General features: G+C 34.0%; 1 protein-coding gene across 2 annotated transcripts in view; it reads right to left on the reverse strand.

Annotated features, from left to right (window-relative positions):
• Positions 1–19427, reverse strand: part of LRPPRC (leucine rich pentatricopeptide repeat containing) — a 92514-nt gene that overhangs the window by 57105 nt on the left and 15982 nt on the right. For both annotated transcript variants that reach the window (XM_086745255.1, XM_086745254.1), the window contains exons 8-16: positions 18313–18457; positions 17411–17553; positions 17030–17135; positions 16841–16948; positions 10794–10912; positions 10072–10165; positions 6789–6858; positions 3517–3544; positions 1111–1168 (exon numbers count right to left, since the gene is read on the reverse strand). In XM_086745255.1, the coding sequence (XP_086601381.1) occupies positions 1111–1168; positions 3517–3544; positions 6789–6858; positions 10072–10165; positions 10794–10912; positions 16841–16948; positions 17030–17135; positions 17411–17553; positions 18313–18457 (871 nt within the window). The remainder of the gene's footprint in view (positions 1–1110; positions 1169–3516; positions 3545–6788; positions 6859–10071; positions 10166–10793; positions 10913–16840; positions 16949–17029; positions 17136–17410; positions 17554–18312; positions 18458–19427) is intronic.

Consider the following 19427-nt stretch of genomic DNA (forward strand, 5'->3'; position numbering starts at 1 on the left):
GAGAAAGCATTCCACTGAAATTACTGAGACTGTCATGTTATCAAGATTAATTTATAAGAAATCATTTTGGTGTGAGATGTCACCCTGATGAGAGGCTCTGAAATGGCAACAATGATCACTGAGGCATAGAGATTATGTGGTTTGGGAGCACATATCTAACTGGTGAGTGAAAGGAATATTAATTATTTTCAGACCTAGTGACAGCTTTTCAGTACAGAATCTTACTTCAATCTATTTTTCCACTACTGTGTGACAGAAGTGGTACTGCCGAAGGCCTTCCCCCCCTTTCCTGCCCGCTACCCCAAATAGTTGCCACAAATATTTTGTCATTGTTCAAAAGAAAAAACAGATTTCTAACACTTTGCATAGTTATTCTGTACATTTTACCCAATATATTCTGTTACCAAGGTACATTGTCATACTAATAACAAAATATAAAAAATTTCAACTATTAGATCAACTAATATTGAAGAAGTTGCCTGTCAACCAATTAAAATCAAGATTAACATATTTTAGCAAATAGTGCTAAGTTTCTTATCTATGCAAGTGTAAAAATATATGGAAGCTTGTAGCTGAGAATAGGAAGAGTATCAATTATTGTCTTCACAGAGGTTAGCTTTCCCCATATCCCATTGCCTCTCCGTCCCCTAAAAGGAAGAAAAAACCCTGTTTTTTATTTTTAAAAGAAAAATATTATACAAAAAAGTATACTTATTTAAAAGTAGAATATTTGGGATATTAAGTACCACTTTATTTCACAAAATCAGAAGAGCTGAAGGTAAAACTAGATTGTAAGACTGCATTACTAATTTTTTTTTTTTAAGTTTTTAAGCACTGATACTGTGTTCATTCTCAATCTCTATTTTTCGTTAATAAATTTACAAAAATAAATCATTATCAGTAACATGTATTTATAATTCTAAAAAAAAGACCTCATGGATCTCACAAGATATGCTCTGATTATTCGAATCAGGATTTTAGCCAACATGTTTTCAAATTTCACTTTCAAAAAGAAGCAATCAGTGTTTACTGTTGTAATCCCTCAAACCCATCATTACACAGAAGAACGGATTTGTGGATAAGTTACAATCATAGAAATTGAAACTCTACCAGTTGGTCCTGGAGGCGTCAGGCAATAACGTTCATCCTTGTACAACAGTTCTGTTATCTGGTAAGACAGAATAATCGTACATTGCAGCCAAAAGAAGCAAGCAAGGACAAACAGTATCTGAAATTGAATTCTCAAAATAATAAAGCATTTCTCTGTTAAAGTATTATTCTTTACCACATCACAGTAATTCCCTAAGAAATACAAGGAAGTTTTTTTTTGTAAATAATAGGGTTTTCCTTAAAAAAAAAATATTGCAAACAGAAATGCTTTCTGAGGTACGGCAGTAAGACAGACACTCTAGTATTCTGTTTATGTATCATTGTACAGAAAGTTAGCTATTTTAAGACACATTGCTTAAAGCAAATATTAACCAGTGTCATTTCTGGAGATGCTACAATTATGTCCCAGTTTGCCAAAAGGTTGAAATTGGCCCATAAAGCTTTTTTGCATTATTATTTTGAAAGAAGCAAAAATATAAAGAAAATACAGGAACATGATTTATCATGCTCTGCTAGATTTAAGGTAACTAGTACAGCTGTTGTAAATAAGTGCTATTTAGAATGACAAAATATGCGTTCACAAAAATTAATTGCATTTGACTAAATTTAGCACACGTTCCGTCAGTCATACAAACTGAAGGAATACGTAGATTTTACTTAATCAGAGGAAAATTAGCACTGATTTCAAAAGTCTCCACATCCTACTTAGAAATACTTTAATCTAAACTACATCACTTTAAAGATTCATTTGACTGTTCTTAATGAAATTACATCATCTTTAGTTAAAAACTGAGATTTAAGTATTTCAAGAATTTTGCTTTGTCTGCCATGATTCTAGAATGCAATCTGAAAGAAGTCAGAGGGAGATGCATTCCCACCATCTAAGTGCTGTGTTTTAAGTAATGACATACGAAAAGGAACTCTCACCTTCAACTGTTAATGCAAATGGATAAACAAAGCCAAAAAATATCAAATGTGCAATGGAATACCATATCTATCACTTCTCATTCTACCAACACCACATACACTGTGGACAGTTAAACTACAGCTTTCTTCAGCCCTTTTGCCCTCGTCCTCCTATAACAAATCAACACACAGAAGAACCTACAACTACAATAAAATCCAAGAAAGTCACGATAACATACCTCTCCTCTGAATCAAATCTCAGAGAACAAAAAGGAGGAATTACAGAAAAAAAAAAAAAAGAATGTGTGGTATTATTTCTAATGCTAAGTATCTATTTATTTCCCAAGTTAGCATTTCTTATTTTGAAGGTTAATACACATATTTACTCATAAATTTGGCAAAGACAAAAAAACATAGCTTTCTTCCACTGTAGAGAACAGCAGAAGTAACTTTAGATACTACTTCATGTGCAGACCATCATTACTTCAGTCCTCTCACCGCCCTTCAAAATTAATTTCATGGAAGTAATAAGAGATCCCCTTTTTTTTTTTTCTCTGCCTGCTCTTTTTATTTTTTTAAATGCAAAAGAAGGAAGGACAGAGGCAGAGGACAAAAACATCCCCTCACCATAATCTTCACGCAACAGAAAATGGTAGTAAAATATGAAAAAATCTGCATCTCATAAGCTGTACCTGATGTATAAAAATCACTAATCAGCGACTTTCTAATTTACAGTTTCCATTTCATTCCAAGATTTCTTTGCAAAATGTAAAATATTCTGCAAGCCATGTACTAGTTTATTAGTCAGTAGGTACAGTATCAAAAAAAAAAAAAAAAAAAAAAAAAAAGACAAAAAGCACAGTGCATCCCTTCACAAGTTTTGTAACCACATCCCAGGCAGTATCTGCCAACATCTCCTCTAATCTAGTGCTCTGCAAAATTTATTGACCAAGTTAGACTGCAGTGTCTTTCTAATGTAGCCCATACCAGGGAGGGCAAGATGATCAGTCATTTCCCCTTGACTCCATCCAGGTGATTTATTTTAACTGGCTTTGCCTTCAATGTTTTAAGTCATATGACAGAAACTTTAAAATTCTAGTTGCGCCTTATTATTTTATTAGTACTAGTGTGAAGACAGGAAGAAAGTTTAGGGAAAGCAGGAAAAGAAATTACGCAATGTCAGATTGCACAGCCATGGAAAGCTTTGCTCTAGAAGCTACAACTATTACTATCTTCAGCTGTAACAACATTGATCTAGAAGTCAGACGAGCATAAGCTACACTACATGGTAACACTGCATTTAGTTTTTCAGAATTACACTTAACTGTCCTATTTGAAAAGTCAATTTCATACAGCTGTACAATCTGCCACTGACAAGGTCCTCACTCAAATTAATCAGGTCTACAATTACCAGGTTCAGAATCCAGATTTACAGTAATGCGTCATAAACATGCAGTGTCTAAAGAACTCAATTTTATTTACAGCATTATCTTCCCTTACCTTGCTCCAAAGATCTACATCATCTGAGCTGAAGAGGGCAGCAAAGGATAAAAAATTAAAAGCAACAAAATGATTTTATTTGTGTATCTTTTTTTTTAAAACCCAATAAATTGTTGAATATCTTATTAAATTATTGAAATAAAATTAAAACACAATAATTAACACATATTGTTTAAAGCAACTTTGTACAGAATAAGTATTATACTTTTTACTATACTGCATATGGACACAGTTTCTGCTAAATAGCTTAAAATAATGCAGCAATCCAAACAGATAACTAAGGCTGCAAATAATGCATTTTAGTTTTATTTTTAGTTCAATATTTTAACATCTTAATTGTACTTTTTTATTTTACACTTCATTCTATTTAGCATTTCAAGAAGCAAACACAGCAAACACTCAATATGTGGAATTTGCTAGAGGAAAAATCTAGACTCCTGTGCATTAAAATTAGATTTTTAGTATAGAAAGGTAACTACAGGCAGTTATAAAAGTATTTATTCCATGCAAACAAAAAAAAAGTAATCATATATCTTACTTAAGGTATAATGTTTATTTTAGTGAAATAAATAGATAATAATTCAAAAAACAGAAAACAAAACATAGAACTCCAATTTCTCCCCCCATAGAATAGGACAGAACTTGACAGAGAACACTTCTCTGCACATCATCAGGTATCAAAGATCAAATGTTAACCAGTTCACTAAAGTATAAAAAACCCAACATATTAAAATATTAACCAGTTCACTGAGGCATAAAAAACCTCATATATTCCTATAATTTGTAGAACAGCAAAATTCTCGCTAGAAGCTATAATTTTTCAACAACTATAAAGCAGCATTAACCTAGATAACGGCAGGAGAACAAAAACTTATGACCTTATTTTATCTCCCTATAATTCTCATAAGGGGAAATAAGCTGTCAGTCTGAACAGATGCATAGAAACTTGAAAGCATTCATAGAAGTTTAGGATTTTATTTAGGATGTTCAAGCCTATGAAACGTATTCTTTTTGTGCTACTGCCACTTGTATTTGAAAATGAGTCAAACGTAGGTCCACACAGAGAGGAAAAAACCCAATGCTATCTGAGGTTAGTTAAGCTTTCCTGGGTGAACTTGTTCTACCTCTGACAGCATGACAATGAACTGCAGATATCAAACGCATCAATTTCCTAAAGTACTTGACTCTGAAATAGTAATGGTACATCAGGCAGATGGAATAGGAACACTTTGAAGCAGTTACTAGAGAAGAGCAGCTTCAACAGAAATGCATAAACTAGTCTGCTACAGACATTTTCGTGTGTCCCTGTTGTCCATACCCTGTACTTTTGTACACCAGTCCTAAACTCCGCTCATTTGAACATTTGAGACCAGCGTTTAGTCATAAAATTTTGCTGCAGTCTTTACAAAAGGTACAAATATTCTTTTCTTCTATCCTACCATACCCTCAAACTTCATTTTCAGGCTGTCCTAGCCATTAAGTTTAAAATAGAAAAGGACACATGAACTGGCACGCTTTCAGAATCAATATAAGGGCAAAGTCTGGGCACAGTCAACCTTGTACATAGCTTCTGAAGCCAGCTAGCAATAAAGTCAAACCAGAGAGATTAATATTAAATAAATAAACAGAACTTATGTCACACTTACAAGTGACAAGGAGAGAAGGCAAATAATAAGGTGAATTTAAAAAAAAAACAAACAACAAAAAAAACAAAAACCCCAAAAACCAAAACCAAACCACACATCCCCTCCCCTCCAAAAACCAACGCACCAAAAAGCCCCAACCCTCATTTCCCTCTGAATTCCAAGTTTTTAGCCCAAACATTCGACACCTATTGAACCTAGGTTCAGTAGGTATCAAATACCTATTGATATCTATGACAACAGCAGAAACTGTTCTACTACTGAGGAGAGTAGTGTTTCACTTGAGGAGAGTATGATTCTTCAGCAGCTAGGTTTCACAATACAAGTTGATAATGTTTCAAAGATACACTCTGAACACCTGCACAACTCTCCAGTGGTACTCATACTTCATGTTAGCATTAGTTGTGTGTGATAAACATTGGTGTGGCTTCCTTTCTAGTGCAAGCCCTACTTCAATTGGATATTTATCTATAGTTACAGCAAAAAAACGTGTTTCAAAAATCTGTTACTTTAATTGTCAGATCTGAAATGGATGTTTCTGGGGCTGATTACTAAAAGGAATAGTAAAACACCCTTATTGGATTTAAGACGTTATTTCGTTTATCCTTTGTAAGTCAAGGTCAGCTAGAGGCTAGGTAAACCCAATGTGAACACTGGTTTGCTTTTTTCTCCTCCTTTTCCCATGGTACAGCAGGATCAGCTAGACAGAACTTGCTATTTACTAGGAAATAACTTTGGTCATGTTTCACTGGTATTCAGCCTAGCATATTTACATCTCACAGCCATAACAAAATTTTAGGAAATAACTTAGTCAACAAAACCAGCCTTCAGACTCTGGTCCCAAGTCGTATTAAGTGATCTCTCTGGTTCCCAGTGGTGTTAGGTATGCTGAAAAAAACCTCATTCACAGTCCTAAATGTTTGACTGGGGCAAACAGTGAATGACAGAAGTGCTTATTAATTCACATATACTTGCTTAAGACAACCTTTCAAATTGGCAAGGAACTCTCCTTACAAACCACAACCATATGGCTGTGAATACAAAGTCATGGCAATGTAGCACAATACTAAGTGTTAAATGTGAGCATTCGGGAGTTACAGTAACCCATAGGGCACATAAAGCTACCAGATGCAGTAGAATATGCCTGGCTCCTACTGGTGTTTTGTCTGATACCTGATACCTACTGGTATTAAGTGCTCATTTACTTTAATGGTTAATAGTAATGATCTTCAGGGAAGTCTTACATTAGCATAACAGTTTATAAACAAAAAATTGAATAAAGACAAAACCCGAATGTTTACTACCCTGAGAAGTTCACATACTGTCAAATTCCACAGAACAAACAAGAACAGTGAAGTTCTTTTTAATCCTCTACATACAATTCTTCAAACGTATGCTCATATATAGGAGAGGCAAGGAAACCAGGGAGAGCAGAGAGGAACCATATTCCTCAGATCTGCTACAACTGGAACCCTACTTTTAAATTTTCAAACATAGAGTGGGAGGAAAAAGATTGTGTAGATTTGTGCTCAATGCAAAAAAAAAGAGCAAACTTTGCTACAGAATTTAAAGAAAACCAAACAAAAAAACCCAAACAAACAAAAAAAGGTATTCATATAGCAGCATTACCTTTTAAAACCCAAAATGAGGCTGTTTCTAAACTGACGAATGTCAATAGGAGGTGTGCTTGCTGAAGACACTGTAAATGAAAGAAATGTTTAGAAATAGTAGTTGTAAAAAAAATCCCTGAACTGCAACAAGTCAGCCAGTCATGTAAATGGGATGTCATCTGAAGAACTATTTTGTTAGTTCAGTAAATGCTGACAAACTTTTGCAAATCAAAATTTCAAATACCATGGTATTCAAAACAGTCCTTTTTATACCAGCTCTAAACCTGCTCCATTTCTAACGGAATCAAACATTCTAAAAGAGAGATTTTTTTTTTTCCCCTCTTCATTGCCTTTAATGTCAATAGTTAGTACACTAGTCTTCTATTCAAATTAGTAATAGAAGTAAGCAACTTATCTGTAAAAGAAGTACAAGACAATATTAAGTTCCAAAAAGTAAAACAAACCCCAAACAATCCTCATCAAGAAAACTTGAGATGTTAGCACTAGAACAAAAAAGATACACCAGAGGTAAATGGTGTGCTAATTATTTCAGACTGAATACTTGCCTTAAAATAGGCTTTACAATTTTGCCTTCTAGTTTTTTGTTGGTTTTGGGGGGTTTATTTAAAAAAAAAAAAAACCTCACAAAAAAGAAATGACACTTTCTTAGGTGTTTTCTTCTCCTAGTGTAAATCGCCTGACAAGAAAGAAAAAAAGTAGTTCCATCTGAAGTGCTATCCATGGAATTAAGCTAAACATAAGGGAAAAAAAGAGAAAGACACACAGCTTTAAACGTTGACAATACTGGTTGAACAGAAAGGAAACTGTAAAATTACTTAAAATTAGATGTCCCTGAGAGGTCATTTACAGTTACGCCCTGTGTCCTCATCTTTACATCATTTCTTGGCTAAATACTCCAAATAATTCTACCTTCTTCCTCTAGAATTGCTGTCTCTCATTCCAGTACCATAGTCCAGCAAAGAAAAAAAATACAGTAGTAGATGTATTTGAGTTCTGTATGATGTTATTATCATCTGACTTCACTATCACAATAGAATTAACCCCTGTGAAAACCTGAATGCACTGGGCCCTTTCAGCAAGGACTACAATATGGTATATGTCAGAAGAGAACTGAAATAAAACCACCAGCTCTACAGAAACCTGGGAAATGAAAGGCAGAAACAACATGCTAAAACCACTACTTAGTCTAACTCCAGGCATTTCAAAAGTGAAAAGTTTTAAACGTTGGAATGTTTATTTTAGTTTGAAAGCTTCAGGTAAAGCCTCAATACCTGCAGCGGTATATTAAACTTTTTGCTCATAAGAAGATGAGCAGAAAAGCATCTTAGTATGCTCAGCTGCTGCTGACAACCAGCAACCTGGTTACCTTAGCAACAAACAAGTCTGAGAAAATCAAGAGGCTAACAATGAAGGGGAATGGAACAGCACCATAAAGGGAAAAAGCAGCTCTCATGAACACCACCTTATGTGGCCAGATTCCTCAGCTGATGCTTCATAGTTTTCACCTTGTCAGTAGCAGAAATCTATACATTATAAGGTATGAGAAGCTGAATCAATACACCTAGACAGCAACCAGCATTAATAACTGACCTTCGTGTCCCTGACTACACTGATGAGACAATCTTGAACGATTTTCCATACTGCATCTATTTTCTCTCTCTTTCTTGGCAAAAGAAGCCAAGTCAAAAAACAAAACAAAAAAACCACCCTAACCAGCCTTATCATTATGTAGGTGCTAATTAGATTTACTAGCATTCATTTCAGCTCAGTAAACTATTTACAAGAGTACCTTCCTTTAAAGCTCAAGTTCAAAAGAAATTTTGTATGTCTCCATGAATTATTAACCCTAGTTTGTGTAAAAAGAAATACTGCTATGAGATTTAAATTGAGCGCACAGAGAGCAGCTAAATAATACACTATGTGAGACTAATTTAATGGCAGTAAGACAGAACACAGCCTACTATATGTGTCTGCATCATACTTCCAATATCATAGATGTTTTACCATATACCAGGCACACATGTATTTGTGCCTTATAACACATTAAAACCTGACTATTTCAGTTAACCGAAATGAGTGTGCAGGGGTGGGTCTACTTTTTTTTGTAGGCAAAAAACTCCTATTTCACTTTCCAGAAGAAGTTTCATTGATCCTAAAAAATAGTTAGCCTCTCAAAAATATTTCAAAGTTATTTTAAGTACTTCATTTTTCATTAGTGCTTTTTTTTTGTAATAAAAACAAGCAAAATAATGGCAGAATGTAAGGCGAATCTTCAAGATTAACTAACTGATACATCTCCAATACAAAAATTAAATAATTTATTAGAAACTACTAATTTCATTTTTTCGTTTTCAACACAACAGCTTCCCAGGGTCATGGTGTATGGACTACATATTCCTATATTCATTAAATAAAACAGTTAATGACAATTGCAGCAATGACTGCTTAAGCTTTTCCCTGAACCTTGGATAAGCAAAGGTTATATATTAAAAAATATATCTGTGTCAGATTTAGTCCAAATTTAGGTGTTTTATTATTGTACCAATATACTAGGCACATAAAAACTCTATTTGTTTTAAATTTTTAAGAGAAGCATACATTCCTACTAAACCAAGCAAGGCATCTAATCCTATACATTCAGTTAATAACCTATATTAACTTTTGCAAGCACTGAGCATCAGAACAGTCTTTGGAGAAAATTCCTAAAAAGTGGAGAAAATTCATGCTGTTACAACTTCATCACATAATTAGCCCATCAAATTCATACACATAACTTCCTTGGTCAACAGATTAGCAGAGCAACCTCTGGTTAACGTCATTGCCAATCCTTTAAATTTGGTTCCTTCGTTAACTCTGCAGTACTTCAGAGCCATACTGTTAGACTAGGATCCTGTTGCAATTGATGCTGCAAATAAACACAATACCCACCAAAGACTTAACAGTCATTGTGCAAGGCAAATTGTTTCCTTAAGCCCTCTAAGCATGACAGGATCATAATCCTATCACACTCACAGCAAAGCTATGATATGTAAATATCTTATATGTAAATCTTATGGCCAGGTTCAATATTAAAAAATAATTCAATCATGATATGCTGTCCAGAATTGGTAGTTTCAAACAGTCTGACATCTCATCACAGAGGATCTCACATAATAAAAGCTTTGCTCAAGATCCCCATATATCTTTAAACCTCATATATTAATACATGTAAATCTCTCAGCCTACAACCAATCAACGCTACCACCAAGTACTTAATAACATTCAATATGAAAAATACTTACATAGAGAAAGAACATTGTTCAGTCTTCCATGTGCTGCTTCATATCTTATTTCTGCTACAGAGAGTCCAGCAGTTTCAAACAGGCAGTCATTTTTCTAGATATAAAGCAAGCAATCAATCGAACTACACACAGAGAAGACGTTCTGGTACTTTTTCTTTTAAATGCTTCCTTTGCAAAGAACATTGGCATTCTTGTATTGATAGCTGTTAAGAATATATAAGGTGCTCTACAGAAGTCGACACAGCTAGCAAGGTAAGTTGCTACTGTTCAAGGATTATCCAGCTTTTAAAATGAAATCAATTGCAAGAGACAAAGTTACCACAGGCAGAAAGAGGGGGCCAACTAAATTTAGTAATTTAGTCTGCAATTCTGAATTCTTCAGCAAGTAAAAAAGTTCACCAAAACCAACTGTAATACTTCTAAATCTAAAAAGGACATCATTCATTTATTTAGTTTTCCGCTTAATGAAACAGAGAGCTAGTAAGTCTTGAGCAAAATAGTTTGGTTAACTCTGAAAAGGAGAAAGAAAAGCAGCAGGAGAAAGACATGGTAAACAAACCATCAGTGCAACAACTATTTCAGAAGTAATCTAAATATTCTGAACAGGCTTCATCATACCAAGTTCGTGTTTAGAGCACCATTAGGATCTAAAACCTTCACAGAGAATATAGAAAAACAAGCCATGCAATAGTAATTTTTATGAATTCTAAAAGTAAACTCACCTTCAGCTGGGCACGAGCAGTTTCACTATCGGGAAAATTTGTAAAAACATAGTCTGTGTATGTTTCTGTATCAAGTTCAACCCCCAACTCGTGCATTACTTTGAGGACCTCAAAGATACCTATCAAGGCAAAATTGAAACAGCTAAGCATTTCAGAAAAATAAAAACTTGAGACTCAACATTTAAAAACAAATGTTTCTTTTTTAAAAAAAGGACTTGTCTCCTCAGTTTCCCTACTTAAAATTGCCATGCAAAATCCTGCATTTTTATTTTAGGTGCTAATAAAGTTCTTACCTGTGAAACTTAAAATAGATTTACTAAACTTCTTTTTCTGTGCTGTACTATCAAAACCACGAAACTCTTGGCTAGTTTGGAAATTGCTAGTACACAAAGCTATTTTCTAACACAGTGAATATATGACAGTTACTCTTAGTCACATTTGTAAAACATCTTTTACAGCTATATATCAAAGTGTCCATACTACTGTGCATAAAAGCCAAATCTGAAATTTGGTGTAAATTATGTAATCAAATTCAAGATAAAATGCATTCCTAAATATATAATACATTCTTAGTTTTGTTCCCAGTATTCAACTCCGATTAGCAAGGCAAGTTTTCAAGATTTGTCTCTAAATCTGTTTAAAACAAGTAACATTTTTGTAAGCAAAAATGGATGATAACTCTATCAATGCACCAGCTTCAAACTGAGAGAAAGGCTGGAGTCTCCCAAGCCCCAGTGAAGCCACATTATAACTTTTAGAGGGTTCAGATCAATTCTCACAACTAGACTGCGTATTAGTACTGTAGGTATGCATTTGAACACAATAGATACCAAATCTTAATAGTTCTGCAATTACAGTGTAGAGTTTTAGAGCGTATGTCATGCTTTTTAATTGCTCACACTCTTCTGATTTGCAGAAACTTCTTACAGTAACCCTAGCAAGCAAACTCTGAACCCTGTCAAAATCAATACAGGTATCATCATTTTTGGCTGGTCTAAAAATGATTTGTCACTTGCTGCAGGACACTAGTACCAAACAGCATATGTTTTTTTCAACTTGCATTTCATACTTATTACTTTAAAAATGTAAAGTTTCCCAAAGTAGCTGTCTTTGCCCTGGAGTGCCACCTATGGAAAAGTGACACTTCCATGAATATTTTATGCAGTGCACTATGGTGCAAATAATCAAATGTGAATTCCCTTTGAGCACTTGAAAATACATGCAGGCAAGTCACACTAGATTAAAGTCGCATCATCTGTTCGAGTTTGCCTTAAACAAAACTCTGATTTTGGCCCAGAATCTGTAAAAATATGAATAAAGAATTAATTACAGTAAGTGTTTCTTGATACCTTTCAAATTTTGACAGCTAGTTTCTATTTCATGTTTTCAATCACCCAAAAAATACATTAAGTCCTCTTATGCTGAAACCTTTTCAAAAATAACCGTATCTATATCACTAGAAAGTAGTCTGAAGACCACGAACAAGACACCACAGTGAATAAGGTGTGCTAAACTCAGGAGATTTGAGTTCATATTTGTATCTAGAACAGAGTAGAAAACAGGCTTGTTAAGTATCCCTATTCCCTAGCAGACACTTGTCACAAAAACGTTACATGACTTGGCACAGTTCTTGAGTATGGAAGGGCACATATGAAGATCAGAACACCAGCACAATAGGGAATGCAAGTTAAGGAGGAATACTAGTAACAATACTGCACATAGCCAAATTAAGAGCAAACTTTAAAAAGTTTCTGCTATAAATTTCTTCATTTCTAAGATGGCTGATGTTCAATTTCGGGGGGGAACAGAAGATTAATGAAAACCAACACACAATCCTATGATTTTGCATACATTTTCTCTCTCATCAAGAGCAGAACCACTTTATTAACCTTTTCTACAATACAAAGCGACGAAATAGTCCCACTTCCATCAAAGTACTATAAAATTGTCAAATATATGCATGAAATAGGATTTGAGCATTATGTGTGTGGACTTTTAGAAATTCTCTGCTCCTTATATTGGAAAATGCACTAACCTCTTCTCTCTCCCCAAATGTAACAACAGACTAAAAAAAGAGACACACAAAAGTGCAGTCACATTTATCTAGAACACTGGCCTCCCAAACTTTTTTGGGAACACACCCCAGTATTTGTATATTTATTTAGAAATTACACACATGTACTACCGTACATTATAAAATATACAGAAAGATAGAAAGTAAAAAAAGAATGAAATAATTATTTATTTTATTTATTAACAGCCCACTCACATCCCAATAGATTGCCTTGCACACCCCACTTTGGAGACCAATGATCCAGAAGACTGGGTATGACTAAAACCCCCAGTAAAGTCTTCCAGTCATCTCCCTGCTTGATCAAGAACAGGTTTTTGAGATCTTGGGCTGAGATACGCAAGAACTGCAGGAGTTGAGTATATAAAATTAAATAATGGAGTGAGTGGAAACAGGACAGAAATAGGGAACAAAACACAGCCAAATTTCTGTTCTCCTTTTTGTCCATACTGGAAACAGCACTGGAACACCCCAACAGAACAGATTTCAGCCTTGAATCAGTATATCCAAGAACAAACAGAGAAGACAAGAATTACAAGATGGTCCTAATATTTACGTGGTAGAACAGAGCAACTTGCTGCTTTTCAAGAAGTGAAAAGTGAGACTTGCATTTCCACCCTCTCATTTCCTAAGCTTCTCACAACAAGTCATGCCTTCTTCCTAAAGCAGTCCCATCAGAACAGAGGGAATTTCTAAGGCAGTTAAGTACAGTTCTACATGTGCAATGGCAGTAAAATTGGGCTTTAAGCAGTTTTATAAGGAAACAAAAAAAACAAAGCTCCATTTCAAAAAGTGAGGTCACATTCAGGAAAATAACAGAATATCCAGCATATTTTTGCTGTGCTGTTAATTTCAGATGCACTCAAAGTTCTTAGCCAGAAAAGTCTCTCTACAAAACATTATTTCAAGCAGTTACTTTGTGAAATCACCACTCTTATTCCTCTCAGGACTCAGACTGTTATTTCCTTTGTTTCCCAAAGTAAAAATTGAATTTCTATTTACTAATCATACTTTGCATATATATAACAATGGTTTAGTACAAAATAAAAGTGAAATACTCTACTGACTTTTAAAAACCATCTTTAAAAACAATGTGATTATACAAAAATGAAGGGGAGCTATAAAATATTTAGTAATACACGTAAGTCAAACATTTCTGCTTATTTATAGTAGGCCCTCCTGTTTTTAGTGTATAATCTGATACAAGATGAATTTCAGTGCCAATAACAGTTTCAGATCCACTGCATACTGATCTTTTAAACCCTACAAGCACTTTCCATTTCTAAAAGCCTGACAGCATTTACTTAGATAAATACTGTGGAAATAAATAATTATCAACTTATGCAACAGATGCACATAAAAGCAAGAATGCCCCATATGAAATTATTTGCCTGTATAAAATCACTGAAAAGAGCTGTTTGCTACTTCAGAGTGGTTAAGCTCTCTACAGTATATTTTAAAATGGCCTTGCTTAGTTTTTATTTTTTTAATCTTAGCCACCACTTCGCTGCTATTTTTCTTTCAAACTCAATTCCATAATACAGAAGTTGGGGAATTTCCTTTGATATCCAGTGTCAGCTTTTGTTACAATAAACATTAGATAAACATATAATCAAACATTGCTACTAATTATACAATTGTTTGGGTCACATTATATATACTGATTCAGACATTTGTCCCCTGAAGTTCTAGACAGGTTGTTGCTTATATTCAGTGTTTTCAAATGATTATTTAGTCCACTGTCTACATCCTATCAGATTTTTAATAATCTTTCCTCCAAGTTCTTTTCTATTTTCAGCCTTATTTACACCAATTTACACACATTAGGCTGGGCACTACTACTTTCTAGAGAAAGGAATTATTTCCTCATCTTTGGTATGAGATGCCATACAGTGTCTATGTATACCTTTGTTCACACAGCTCTATTTTTTTTTTGCTGCTAGAAAGGACCATTCTATTCAATTACTATCAGCTGTTACCTTTATGTTCTCACTGTAACATTATTTTTTGCTTTATTATTTCTGTGAAACAATATCAGGGTGAGTGGGTTCCCCCCCCATTTACTTTCCTTCAAGCGTATTGGTTGTATTTTTAGATAGTGGATCTCATTTATTCATTTTTTTTGTTACTAAATTTCAGAAAATGCATGTGAGCTTACACATGGGAAAGAACAAAACAACTTGTTTCACTGCAGCAAGAATAATTCCACTGATTCTTCGCTGTAGAAGAAATTGCTTAGATATCTTCTTATGATTTTTAAGAACTGCAAAATCACTGACTTATGCAGGTGTGCACACAGCAGTAATTTTCCCACTTGACAATTCAAACTCTGAGACTAAGGTTACAAAAACATGTTTGCAAATCCACAGTATTATCATACAGCCATACAGAAGTTTATGTATCCGATGCCCTTGCAGACAGAAAAAGAGAGACTCTCTAGAAAATGACAAAGAAAGCCAGAATTGACGGTTCCTTCACCAGTTTTCTTCTCAATTTGCTTGCATGACTTCCAGCAGGAACTACTAGCCAAAGCATAGTTAACTTCTACAGTAGAAGTCCAAGTTAAGGCAACATTTGGTCTTGCCAAACACCAAAAGAGATATGAAAAGTCAAGTTTCTCTCGATAGTCAGATATTGCTTCAGCTTAGGGAGCTAAGTTGACATCTTAAAATACTTTGGACATCTCTTAGAATTGTGTTGATGAGGCGAAATTTTAGATGGAGATACAGAAAGCACATTTTCTCAGTAGGCAGCATGCACATAGAGAAGTATGACACTGATTTCAATTTACTTATTTTTGGCAACATTGTACTTCAAGTAAGTCATAAAGGACCCAACTAAAACAATGTTGCCAGACCTTTAAAACATCACAGAACTTTCAGGCATTTGAAAACCTGGGAAAAGATAAACTTGGGAAGTACTCTAGCAGGAACAGAGCCTAAGGAGTTAATAAAAACTGAATATTGTTTTCACAAAGGCTTTTTGAAAAAGACTTGAGACATTTTTATAGCCAGAAACAATTAGGGAATACTTGTTTCAGCATTTCTTCCAAACTGGAATGCGGCTGTATATTTAAGATAAAATTGCGATATGAAGAGTCTGCTAAAAGCACTTTTTTTTTGTTTGTGCATTTTGTTTGTCACCCAGTGTCACACTAACAACTCTGCATCTCATTCTAAAGCACATTATACTGTGAGATAAGATGAAAAAGACAGTTTTTTGTTTCCCCAAGGGGGAAGTACTTCTGTTAAAAGCATCTTTTTACAATACCGTTCTTTCTGAATTACCAATAACGCAAACCAAAGAATTAGATACTGTACTCTAAAATTTAATATTTGCTCAATTCTTATTCATATCCTGTAGACATCCCCATGTGTAACAGGGGAAAGTATGTTAAATGCTTAAACCTACTTAAGAATCCCAAAGATTGAGCATTTCTGTCCTTCAATCAGTATGCTGTCAGGTCAAGCTCACACGTTCAGCAATGTAAGTTCTCCTGCAGTTTTTATTATTACAAGGAAACTCACATTTGGCTTATCAGGTAGATAATAAGAAGTTAGCTTGCAAAAAGGATTGGGTTTGCAGTCCAAGAGAACTATTCTAACATAATCTTATGTTTACATGCTTCTCTCAGATTTAAGTTTCTTCAGGAGTAAACTCTGGAAAAGGTAATGAGCAGCAAAAAGAACCAGTGGAAGACAGAAAGAATGTGAAGAGTTAAAAAGATAATTAAACACTCTCACACATCCTTCTATGCAAAGGTAGATTTCAAATTTGTAGAACTGTACCATGATTAAGTAAGAAAACAGGTTTTAAAAAAAGTCTTTCTGAAGGAAAAACCGTTTGCAATAAAGTAAGACATGCAGCAAGGTCTTTGTTTACTTTCAAGAGTCTGCTGAATCTCATAGCAATGTTTTAATAAAGACTGGTGCTCTAGGTTTGCAGTAAAGCTAGTAGCATTTATTAGATAACTAACCTTTAAGATTCTTCTCTTTCTGGAACCCAACTAGCAGCGGCCAGGAATAGTGAGGTCTGAGCGGCAAGCCCTCCTCTTTCATGATCTTCATCACATCAATGGCCAAGGCTGAAAACATTCACAGGATAATTAAATAATGATCAAGTACTTTAAATAAGCATATGTAAAATAACTAAATAAGCAGAGTACCCGATTTGTTGGTCTCCAAAGCGCAACGCAAAATAAACGGTAATGGCGCCGAGTGCATTTTCTCTTCTTTTAACTCACTACAAAATTGCTTCAGCTTGCTCACAGGCTGCAAAGAATTTAAAAAATTAATATATTTTTCAATTCCTCAAACTGTTAAGAATGTCAGATTCTTCTAAGATTTAGGAAATGGATATTACACATGCCAAACATGATTTGTGAATTCCAATTTACTATAGAAATTAACATGAAATACTAAAATTCTTTCATTCTTTAAGAACCATGCAAAAAAATCTACCATTTCCCATCTTCACAGCTGCATTAAACTAAATAAGTATACTGTTACTAGTATATTAAGAAAAAAAATATTACTATTCTGCATACCATATCTCTATTTACACAATGTTGCAAGAAGAAGCTACCCTGGTCCGTATTATCACGTGATGAACGATTAAAAGACTTCAAAATATGGAAACTTATATCTTCAAAGCCATGAGTTATCAGAGTCAAACACAGGTTCATTGCATCTAGCAATTTAAAAAGAGAAAAACAACATTAAAAAAGTGCATATACTATTTTCGCATTAAACTACCAAAATCAGTAAAAGCTAGGAAAGCAAATATGTTTTATAGGTATTATTAGCATACTTTTAAACATGATTAACCAATCAAGTTAAATATACATAAATCTGAAAAAGATTTATCAAGGAAATCCACTTTTCCCATTAAAAAGACCATGCCAAAAATCACAGAAGCATTACCACTGCCACGTAACACAAGGATACTAAGTAAGAGAAACATATTTCTAGACATATCAAAAAAGAAAAAAATGGATTAAGTATAATCAACAGTTATTAATCAGATTACACATACTGGGACACAAAAGTGACTTTAACGGTAGATAAAGAAAGCTATCTTCCGTTTCCCTTTTTATGATATTCACAAAGAGCTGTCACAATAGGAATTACAACAGAGGTGTTTGAAGAAAGTACTCCACACTTACTAATGAATTTACTTAATGAATTTTAAAAGTTAGGAAAATTGATATTCATTTTTGTATGTAAGCTATTAAAATTGGTTTAGTTTAAATTTTATAAAACGTGATCTAAAGCAGCATGAATGATTCTGCAAACTAATTACAAAAATATTATTTTCCCTAAGCATTCAAGAAAAAAGTACAAAATTACCTATTTTTGGTAACATTAGTTATTGCTGCAAAAAAAGGATTAAAGTGCTTTTCCTCTCCACCCTGAGTAGCAAACACTGCTGTAGTAACCAAGAACATACCTGGAATTAATTCCCTTTCAAATCTTATGCGTTCTTTAATATCTTCGATGTACTGAGGATATCCAGCCTTGGCAAGGCTAAAAATCACCTGCATCAAAATCCTATCCATAAGGTACCCTTCAGTCTTCTCAATCTCTTCTACAGTCTGTAAACCAGAATAAATTTAACTTTAATAAGTGACTCACAACAGGATACATAAAAAAACCAACCAACCAAAAAAAAAAACCAAACACAAAAAGTTGACATTTTTATCCTCTTTTAAAACCATGGTTTTAGATACACGGAATATGGTAGAGGAAATACCAAATATCTATGGAGAGGGCCTGAAACATCTTCAGACTGTAAAAAGAAAAAGGGACTGATAAAAGAGATATAATACATAATCTCTCTCTAATATCTAATAATACATGAAAACACCAAAGGCATTCCCATTGTGAGGTGACTTTCAAAATAAACTACTTTGAAAAGGGGAGAATGATTAATCAAACTTTTTGTTAGTGTCTGGAAGAAGGTTGATTGATGAAGATTTGTTTAAATTTAAGTCACAGAACAGTATTATGTTTCCCACATACTCTTCCTTTATTTAGTCCTCTCCATCTGATACTACTTATTAAACGCAAAGCAATTTTCTTTTCTCATTCCTTTCTGAGTACTTCTTTGATTTAAAAATAAAAAGTAAGAGAGAATACTTGGAAAAAATCAGCTACACAAAGGGCTGTAAGGCAGCATTATCTTACCCGCACTTCATTAATAACTAACTTGTTGGTATGAACTCTCAAAAAAAAAAAAAAAAACCCACAAAAAACCCAACAGTTTTACTGCAAAGACTGTGGCTTCAATGGGAGCAGGATAATAAAGGTTTACTGTTTATTTATTTTATATATAAACATATAAGTATCTCACATAGACTATTTGTCTCTTTCAAAAAACTCTTAATTATTGTATCACTCACTGTGAAAGGTAACTATCACAAGACAAGTATTTTTCATAAAGAATGAGACTGCTTTCAGTTAACCAGCTACTTAGATGCAAAAAAAAAAAAAAAAGTTGTTTAATTGCTGCAGACTAGCAGGAAACAAGTTATAAAATTCAGTATTATTTCTCCTGCACGCACA

Source organism: Chlamydotis macqueenii, chromosome 3, assembly GCF_036417535.1.
Source record: "Chlamydotis macqueenii isolate bChlMac1 chromosome 3, bChlMac1.mat, whole genome shotgun sequence".
In the NCBI taxonomy this organism is placed as follows: Eukaryota; Metazoa; Chordata; class Aves; order Otidiformes; family Otididae; genus Chlamydotis; species Chlamydotis macqueenii.